Source organism: Arachis duranensis, chromosome 5 (genome assembly GCF_000817695.3).
Source record: "Arachis duranensis cultivar V14167 chromosome 5, aradu.V14167.gnm2.J7QH, whole genome shotgun sequence".
In the NCBI taxonomy this organism is placed as follows: Eukaryota; Viridiplantae; Streptophyta; class Magnoliopsida; order Fabales; family Fabaceae; genus Arachis; species Arachis duranensis.
Window position 1 is genome coordinate 3,030,696 of NC_029776.3, and position 10,152 is coordinate 3,040,847.

The window sequence follows — 10,152 nt, forward strand, 5'->3', positions numbered from 1 at the left end:
GTTCACCAAAGATCGAATCCTTGACCTTTCGGATCTAGAACTCTAATACCATGTCATGAACACACTCATTCCAAAAACATAACTTGACAGGACAATGTAACACTAATGGTCATATCTCTAATACTTCCTAAATCTCTATTGTACACATTGTACGCTTAGACCATTGGCTCTCTATACTTTTCCATAAATATAATACGTGGAAATAAGAGTTTAAGTGTGTAATGTACATGTATAAAATTAATAACGATTTTTACATAAATTATTATACAAGATTTAATCAATTCGTTAATCACGATCTGAGAGTAAAGAGAAAAAAAAAAGAAAAGTCAGAAATAGTCAGATTATTGATCAACAATTGGAAGTTGTTGAATAAAAATAAAAATATCAATTTTTTCATATCATTGATTCCAAAAAAACGTTACTCTTATTTTTATTAAACAGAAAATTTTTTTCTCTATCAAATTGTTACTCACGTATTAAGTGTAGTTTTTGTCACTAGCTCAAATTATTAGTGACAATTTATTCTTACATTAATCTATTTCATATCAGTGTACTATACTAAATTTACATAATATTGTATTACACCTTTCATTTTACAATATCTAAAAAAATAAGCCACAAAAAGGGCTTCCGTTTAAATTGGTAATTAATGAAGCCCATTAGGCCCATGAGTGACAGGAACAATATAAAAAACAGGGGGGAGTTCTTGACAAAAAAAAAGGGGGAGTTTTTAATTTTACCAACATGAAAACGCCAAAAAAGAAAAAACAATGGTCATCTTCCTCAGTTTTGCAGTTGCACTTGCACCTTCTGTTGCGTCATCGACCTAATCAACGACCATAAAAAACCACCTTTTCTGAAACTTTCTCCTAATTGCCCTTTCAATCTCTTTCAATTTCCACATTCAGTTTTCCCTTTCAAACTCTCTTTCATTTTTCATGTCTGCACCACAACCAACTTCTACCCTCTTTTTACGTTTTGTCTAAAAATCTCTCTTTGACTACTAATTCTTCCAATTCATCACAAAATCTCAGTGGGGTTCAACTCAATCTTCGCATTGGGTTGTTCCCTTCTATTTGATCGCACTATTATGCCTGTGCCACCAAATGCTATGCAGTTGCGCTCTTCAACCACCACCACCACCACCACCTATCCATAAACCTCTTCAATCAAAAGTGGGTATTCTTCTTCACATCAAAAAGACATGATCTTTAGTAAAATCACTGCAATTTTATCCACTTTGTTGCATACCCAAAATTCCTCTCCTTCTGCATACCCACTCTCTCTGCCTTTTGCAGCCACCAAAAATAACAACCTGCGAGTCTCTTCCTCTCTTCAGGACTTCTCCTCGTACCCCCAATTTGGTCCTGAACGTGGCCATGTTGCTGATGATGTCACCGGTGTTGTTCTTCCAACCCATTTGAAGCAACCACTTCATAAGGTGAAGCCTGTTCAAAGTGTTGCCAACTGTTCTCGCAAGAAATGGGTCAGTGCCATCAAGCTTGCAATTTTTCTTACGCTGTTCCTTTTTATAGTTTACATGGTTTTGGTGATTGCTTATTCCTATTGGAGTCAAGGGTCTGGGAAGTATTTTGTTGTGATTGATTGTGGTAGCACCGGGAATAGGATTTATGTTTATCATGCTTCCATTCAGCACAAGAAATATAATAGTCTTCCAATAGTTATCAAGTCACTGAGGAGTGGTTTGCAGAAAAAGCCACTTTCTCAGAGTGGTCGTGCGTATGATAGAATGGAAACTGAGCCTGGCCTTGATAAGTTGGTGAATAATGTTACTGGTTTGAAGGGTGCATTGAAACCATTAATTCGCTGGGCGCAGAAGCAGATACCGGCACATGCTCATAGGGGTACTTCGGTTTTCCTTTATGCTACCGCAGGTGTCCGGAGACTCCCCAGCGCTGACTCGAAGTGGCTGCTAGATAATGCCTGGTCTGTGTTAAAGCAATCTCCTTTCTTGTGTAAGAAGGATTGGGTTAAGACTATATCTGGTACTGAGGAGGCTTATTTTGGATGGATATCACTTAATTATTATAGTGGCATCTTGGGTGTTAGACCTAGGAAGGCAACTTATGGTGCGCTTGATTTGGGTGGCTCATCATTGCAAGTAACATTTGAGAGTGATCAGCAGCTGAATAATGAGACTAGTTTGTATGTTCGGATGGGATCAGTGAGCCATCATCTCACTGCTTACTCTCTCCCAGGGTATGGTCTTAATGAGGCATTTGGTAAATCTGTGGCGCATCTCTTTAAGAGAGAGTTCGGATCATCTGCCAATGCCGGCATAGCTAATGAAAAGAGAGAGCTCAAACATCCTTGCTTGCAAGCTGGGTACAAGGAACAATATTTTTGCCCTCGTTGTTCTTTCGGTAACAAAGGAGGTGGAAATCCTGTTGGTAATCAGAAACAATTGGGTAAGATAGGAGCATCAGGAACTTCAGTAGTGCTTGTTGGTGCTCCGAATTGGCAAGAATGTAATGCACTTGCAAAAATTGCCGTCAATTTGGCCGAATGGTCCAATATCGGTGCAGCACTTGATTGTGGAGTACAACCTTGTGCTTTGCGCAAGAATCTCCCACGCCCATATGGCCACTTTTATGTGATTTCTGGATTTTATGTGGTGTATAGATTTTTCAACTTGAGTTCTGAGGCCACACTTGATGATGTAGTTGAAAAAGGCAGGACTTTTTGTGGGAAGAAATGGGATGTTGCAAAGAAAAGTGTTGCCCCTCAACCCTTTATCGAGCAATACTGCTTTAGAGCGCCATACATTGCATCACTGCTGAGAGAAGGTTTGCACATTACTGATGACCAAATATCTGTTGGCTCTGGAAGTATCACTTGGACTCTTGGTGTTGCCTTGTTGGAAGCAGGGAAAGCATATTCCACCGGATTTGGGTTTCGTGGTTTGGAATTGCTTCCAATGAAGATAAATCCCCTTGTTCTTTTTCTCATTTTGTTGCTTTCCTTGATTATCCTACTCTGTGCTTTATCATGTGTTGGCAATTCGATACCAAGGTTCTTCCGGAGGAAATATCTTCCCATTTTCAGACATAGCAATGTTTCCAGTGCTTCTGTTTTGAATATCCCATCTCCTTTTCAGTTCCAGCGATGGAGTCCAATCAACTCTGGTAAGCTATTTAAATACATGTTGATTTTGACTACCAGATAAACTGATGAACTATTTTTTCAACACGTGTTTGAGAATTGAGATGCATATCGAGTTGTCAATTGTTATCTTTTAGATTTACTTTTGACTTTTAGTACTAGATATGGTATAAGTGGTAGACTCTTACTATTATATTAAAACAACAATAACAACAAAGTCTTATCCAATTGGATAGGATCAGCTACATAGATCAAACAATGCTATTGATCATGTTTGCACTAAATTTTTACTGTTATAACTTAGTCACTATGTAGTGTCTGCTCATTATGCATCCCAGCTGCAGTTGTCGCAAGTGTTGATCAAATATTTTAGGCATGATTTTAGCTCTGTAGAGTCATTTATAACCAAAACTGCTATCATGGGCTGATTTGTGCACTCTATTTGCATTGTTCACAATGTCCTTATATAATTGAGCTTTAAAGTCGTTTATGCCTACGAGTCTTCAGGGGATGGAAGAATAAAGATGCCACTCAGCCCAACCGTCGCATGCTCACAAGGTAGCCCTTTTGCCCTTGGTAGTGGTCTTGGTGATGACGGTGGTGGCATCCAGCTTATGGAATCTTCCTTGTACCCCTCAGCCAGTAGCTTTTCGCATAGTTTTTCATCGACAAGTTTAGGGCAGATGCAGTTTGACAGCAATACTATGGGCGCATTCTGGTCTCCCCACAGAACTCAGATGCGGCTGCAGAGTAGGAGGTCACAATCTCGCGAAGACCTGGATTCCTCGGTGGCTGAGGCACATCTCGTGAAGGTTTAGGGAATCATTTTCTGTAGACATTAACATTGATTGGTATGAATGATTACATTAACATATTTCTCTATACTTACTTCCTTATAGTGGAACATAAGTAATAGTGATTAGTAAAGCAAGCAAACAATCTTTTCTGGCGATTTTTCTATGGGTAAAAGAATTTATATTTTTCTCATCATTTTTTAGATTTTTGTCTTGCAGAAAAGTGGAGCTAAAGATGCAGCAGCAGCCAGAAGAACTGATTCCAAATGAGAAATTGAATTGATCATGCCAAGTAAGCAATTGCGGAAATTTACACTTGACATGGTCAATTCGGATTTTCCAGATTATAAAGGATCCATTTCCATTAAGCACTCGAACCGGGGAACGATTTATAGCTGCTTGATATCTCCATTTCTGCCTCAGCATTGTAGCTTTTGTGGTGCTACTCAAGCATCAATGGCTAACATAGTTCACTAGATCCATTAATTCATGGCTGTTTTCTGTAGTTAATACCATTCTTTAGACTAATTAGGTGCCATTACTATAGAGATTAGAGAATCTCCCCTTGTTTCATAGATGAGTATTGACTTGGAAAGATGAACCACAGAGAGGAGTTATAAGTACACAAACATGTTACACATCAAACAAGCCATTGGATATGATTTCAATTACACCATACAACATTAGTGCTGTGTATAAGGACAGTGTTTTTGGTCTAAATGGAGCCAATTATTGGTGAATGAACATGGCGTGGAAGAGTGGATTTGCTTCTGGTTTTGGCAATTATAGATCAAGACAACAAAATAATAAAACTTCCAAGACAACAAAACGGGTCATTATTGAACGATAAGGATGAAGTCACCAAAATTTGATTAAGAAAGAACTACATCTTTGTCTCTACCATCAACAGCAATGTATTGCACTCTTTTTTTTTCCTTTACCGGTTGTTCTTTTAGTATATAATTGAGCAGAAAATATTGCTTATAGAAATTCTCAATTGAATATTGGCTTCATTTAAGCATTTTACGCAACCAGCGAAATAATCAAACGTAGCTATGTCGGCAAGAAAAAGTATAGGAGGCAACACACTCACCAAAGTTGATACCAAAATTTTTATACATTAAATTTAAGGCATTTTTGTTTCTCTAATGATGCCACGTCAACACATTTGCTTACTTAACAAAGTTTAAAAATCAATTAATCAAATTTTAGAAAATTAAAAATAAAAAAATAATAAAACCATGAATTTTTTTATTTTTAAAACAAATTTATAAAAAAAATACCCTTATTACTTATACTGTAATCTCGAATGTTATCAATTTTGGTATGTAGATCAAATAATACAATGCAAGTAAATGTTATCATACTTGCATATCCACCATTTGAATCTCCAACAATTACTCTAATAATAACATCTAATTTAACCTATGGACGAATACGCAAGAATTATTATAGATTCAAAATTAAATTAAAGGTTTTAGATTAAAAGTGCTATAATAACTTTTGTGTTATTTAATAGAGAAACAAAAAAATTATTAGACACGATTACCTTAAATCTAATTACACTCCAAGATATTAATGATACTCAAGTACTATCCTAATTGAAAATTTTATACAACTTCACACTTATATTTAAAGTCAAAGTAAATGATTTTAACTATGCTCTCAACAATACACTATTATAAAAACATTTGTCCCAACAAAAAATACCGAAATTCAACTCTTATTACAACAAATAAAACAGGTAATATAATAAATTCTTTTTTATTATAAGAACTAACTTTACCAATACTAATATCATCAAACCTAGATAACATAATAATAAAGAAAATAAAAAAAAAGAAAAATAAACGAATTTAAGATACATTAAATTATATACAAAGATACAATGACAGAACTTTTCTAGGGCAATAGAACTATGGCCCTCCTAAATATTTTATAAAAACATAAGTAGTATATAGATAGAAATGAAATTAGTTCAATTAGTTAGCATTATATTTTTCTAGCCACAATGACTTGTGTTCAACTTTTATATTTACCATTCATTCAACATATTTTCTATTTTAAACTTAATATGTATGTTGACTAATAATGGACAACTGCTAGAATGGGCTTAACAACTTAACAAATTTATATTTGATACTAACACAATCTTATTATTATTCACTATTTTCATCCAACTACAAACTTATTTATTTAGTTTTTTTTTTAATATAAGTTAGTGTTATTTTAGATTTTATTGGTTTTTTAAAATTTTTTTTACATTAGACAAAATATAAACATAATTAAATAAATATTTATTTTATTTTATTTATATAAACTAATAGAAAATTTACAAGTCTTTAATAAATCGGGCAACTTTTTATATATTGAATTTAGTATTTATTTTATATTTCGTTCTTTTTTCAATTGAATTTTCTCTAAAAAAATATATTCAAATATTTAATAAATATTATAATTTTTAATATTTATTGTTTTAAGTTCTAACTATAATTTTTTTTTACATATTTCATGGTTTATAATAGTCTAATTTTTTTATAATTATAACTTTTTTATTTATTTTTTGTTATACTAGTAACAAACTTAACAATAATTAATATAAATATTATATAATTTTATTTTAAAAAATTTTTCCCTCAATAATTCTGTTCAAGTTCTGCCACTACAAAAATGGAACAGAAAAAATAATCAAAAAATGTATACACAACTTAACAATTCAAAAAACATATGTCTCTATAAGAACATATAAAAAAAAAACAACTCCAACAATAACTAAAAATAAAAAAAAAACAAACACTATATAAAAAGACTAAGTCTAAGTCTGTCAATTAAAACAAATATAAAAATAAAAACCACAAAATAAAGATATAGCTCTATATAATTTCAATATAAAAATTTTTTGTATTATAAAATATTTCAAGTAAAAAACACATCAAATTTAATAATAATTTATATTTTTTAATTAATTTTTAAATAATATAATATTTTTTAAAATATACTAGATATTCTCATTAATTTACCATCTCGCGCTATGCGCGGGTTTCGCTTTAATAATAATAAAATTTTGGAAAAATATAGGGTACCAATATACTATCTGTCAATTTATTACCAACAATAATTAATATCAAAGACATATCTACTAAAAGACACATGTATAAAGAGACATATTTAAAAAATGTATTTATAAAGACACTTTTATTAGACATCGCTATAAAAAAATATTTTTATTAAATACATCCATAAAAAATACTTCCATTAAACACAATTATAAATAAGAATGGAAGAAATTGATAGAATACTTATTGGTTACGTAGCAAAATTATAAAATCTGTTACACCGTTTAAAACTATATTAATCAACCTTTATCTGAGAATGGTTCATTAATATTTTCAAAAACTTTTTTAGTACATTTTACATAAAATTTAAACTGTCCTAGAAAATAATCATTTCGTCTTTGAATGCTTATTTTAAGGTTTGGCATCTTAATTATCATCTTCCTCTCAATCTCTCATTTAATATATATAAAGATACATTCTACTAATAATGGCTTACTATTTTCGGTATATAAAACCTAGATTTTTTTTTCCTCTAAAATCCATAACGGGCATCTATCATAATGCTTACATCTTTGTATTTAGTCCTTATTTACAGGGGTGTATATAGGTCGGACCACATCGGGTTTGGTTTAATTCAGATTCGACTCGAAATATAGACCGAGTCTAATTTTTAGATTCTAACTCGATCCTAAATTCGATAAAACCTACGCAACTTTGGATCGGATAAAAAATGGGTCTTTAGCATGTAAAAATTACATAATCTCCAACCATTATTTTAAAATTCACTTAAAAAATATAACAAGAACCGATCATTCTCTAAAATTAAAGCATAACCATAATCAATACTAATATTGTCTAATAATACCAAATATTTAAATCACTACAAATAACACAATATTATGCATTAGTCTAAAGTCTTATACATTTTAAACATAAAATATTAACTTATAATTTTATAATGATTAATAACACAAAATATTAATATTTACAATATTTAAATTCCACATAAGAATAGTCATCATCAATCACTAATAACACAAAGTATTAATTGTGTATGATAACCGGACCACCAGGCCGAATTCGGGTGACCCGAGATATGATCCGAACCTGACCCGAAATAATGACTGAATCTATTTTTGAGATCTTTACCCGACCCTAAACTCGATGAAATCACACTAAATTAACCCTTAAAGTGTTCGAAATTGGACCGAATCTTCAGATCGGACCGAATCATGTACACCCCTACTTATTTGAAATAATAATTACTAAAAGCCTAAAAGAAGAGATATGAATAATAAATTATGTTCATTTAATACACATGTGATAATACTCTTTCCTTTCTTCTTTTCTCCTTCTTCTTCTCGAATATTTAGCATTTTCAATACTTAATTTTAATTTAATTTTATTTTAAATTTTATAAAATATCACATACTTATTATAAAATTATATATTATAAAAATTAATTTCAGACTCAATGTAAAATTTGTCTTTCAATACATATTTAGTCTCATTTTAATTTAACAATATTATAATAATAAAATTACAATATTTATTTATTAAATTTAATGAATATATAATATTTTATATTAGTTTTTTTTTAAGATAATATTATCTCTTTTTACTGATCTTAATATTATTTTAAAGATTATATCAAATACAAATTTTAATTTTAAATTAATTTAATTATTATAAAAATAAAATAATATCCAAAAAATATCTTATTATTAGAGTTGTTCTAATTTTTCTTTTTGCTCTGGTGTGCATTTGCTTTAATTTGGTATTTAAACATCACTTGTAATTTGCTTTATTTTTTCTCTTTTGTAGTAATTTTTGTCCCCTTCTTTGTAGACAGTATGGTTGTGTTACAGATCATATAGATTTTGGAGAGTTTCATGTATTCAGTTATTCACCAAAGAAAAGTTTTCGTCCTCGGAAGAACTACACTAAATTTGAAATAGGTTTACATCTATTTTAAAAAATATTTATTCTATTATATTATTTTTCTATTAATTAAAATTATTCATTCTCAACTTATAATTTAACATAGAAAATGTTTATTTCTTGTAGATCTATGTTTACTTGTAAGTTTCGCGTTTGAAGTTATTGATGAATAAAACGTTATTTCTTGTATTAAAAAAAAAGCTACGTTATTGTATGGCACTTTATTGTTGCGGCCAATTTTTTGGTATTTTTTAAAATAATTTCGTTAGATAATTAATATGAGTTATTTCAAAAAATAACTCTATTTTGTTAAATAAGTTAATAAGTATTTTTGAATTATACTTTATTTTTTAAATTGTTATTAATTATTGATTATTTAAATTTTATTTTTCAAAATATAAAATTATTAATTATTAATTACAGTTATTTAAAATTAGCTGATTAAAAATTATTTATCTATATTAAAAAAAAGATGATTGTAGTATATCTATATTATGGTGGCTATAATAGCTATAATATTTTAAAAAATATTGTTAAAATTAAAATAATATTTTTATATTATTTAGCAATATTTTTTTAAAAAATATTGTTAAAAAATGTTATCAAAATATAAAAAAAAATTAATATTGCCATATAATCACCATAAACATAACAATTTTAGAATCCACCTTATTAATATTGCCTATGAAAAAGTGAATAATCTTTACAGTCATTATTTGTAAAGAATCAACTATATTAAATATATATTAAAATTAATTATTAAAATTAATTAAAAATATAAAATACACATTAAAAATAAAATTTAATTATATGTGCTATGTACATTTAGCATCTGTGTGTGAGTACGAACCTCACTATTATCCCACTAATACAATGTGAAACTCCTGCCCCCATTCAATAAGGAAGAAAGAAAACGAAGATGGATAGATTTACAACAGAACAAACTACTTTAATGTGATGTGTCGATTCATTCATCAACAACCCTAATAATGCTACTTCACTATGATACGAAATATTTTGTCCATTATTCGATATTAGATATTTCAATAAACCGGATACCACTTGCTTTTACTTTAAACTAATTTTTCTTTATCATAAACATTGAACCTCCATAATTTAAACATATTCCATTTTTGTTACTATCAAATTAATTTATTTTTTATAGTTAATTAACCGTTTCAATTTTTTATGATATAAAAAATAAAATATATTTTAGTTTATATTTTAAATTTAAATAT

General features: G+C 29.7%; 1 protein-coding gene across 3 annotated transcripts; it reads left to right on the forward strand.

Moving 5' to 3' along the window:
- Nucleotides 1–747: 747 nt before the first annotated feature.
- On the forward strand, nucleotides 748–4,761 carry LOC107487370 (probable apyrase 7). 3 transcript variants are annotated; one of them, XM_021141976.2, is made up of 3 exons: nucleotides 756–3,146; nucleotides 3,631–3,974; nucleotides 4,122–4,761. In XM_021141976.2, exons 1-2 carry the CDS (start codon nucleotides 1,205–1,207, stop codon nucleotides 3,939–3,941), a joined length of 2,253 nt encoding a protein of 750 aa, XP_020997635.1. In that variant the 5' UTR covers nucleotides 756–1,204; the 3' UTR covers nucleotides 3,942–3,974; nucleotides 4,122–4,761. The 3 variants fall into 3 exon arrangements, with proteins under 3 accessions (XP_052118036.1, XP_020997635.1, XP_015963471.1); XM_016107985.3 differs by having other exon boundaries at nucleotides 759–3,146; nucleotides 4,137–4,761; XM_052262076.1 differs by lacking the exon at nucleotides 4,122–4,761 and having other exon boundaries at nucleotides 748–3,146; nucleotides 3,624–3,835.
- Nucleotides 4,762–10,152: the final 5,391 nt, after the last annotated feature.

Excerpts from the sequence above, each read along its gene's own strand:
- LOC107487370 (XM_021141976.2), top strand. The coding sequence starts at position 1,205 with ATGATCTTTAGTAAAATCACTGCAATTTTATCCACTTTGTTGCATACC. Across the intron at positions 3,147-3,630 it reads ATGGAGTCCAATCAACTCTG|GGGATGGAAGAATAAAGATG; the intron begins GTAAGCTATTTA and ends ACGAGTCTTCAG.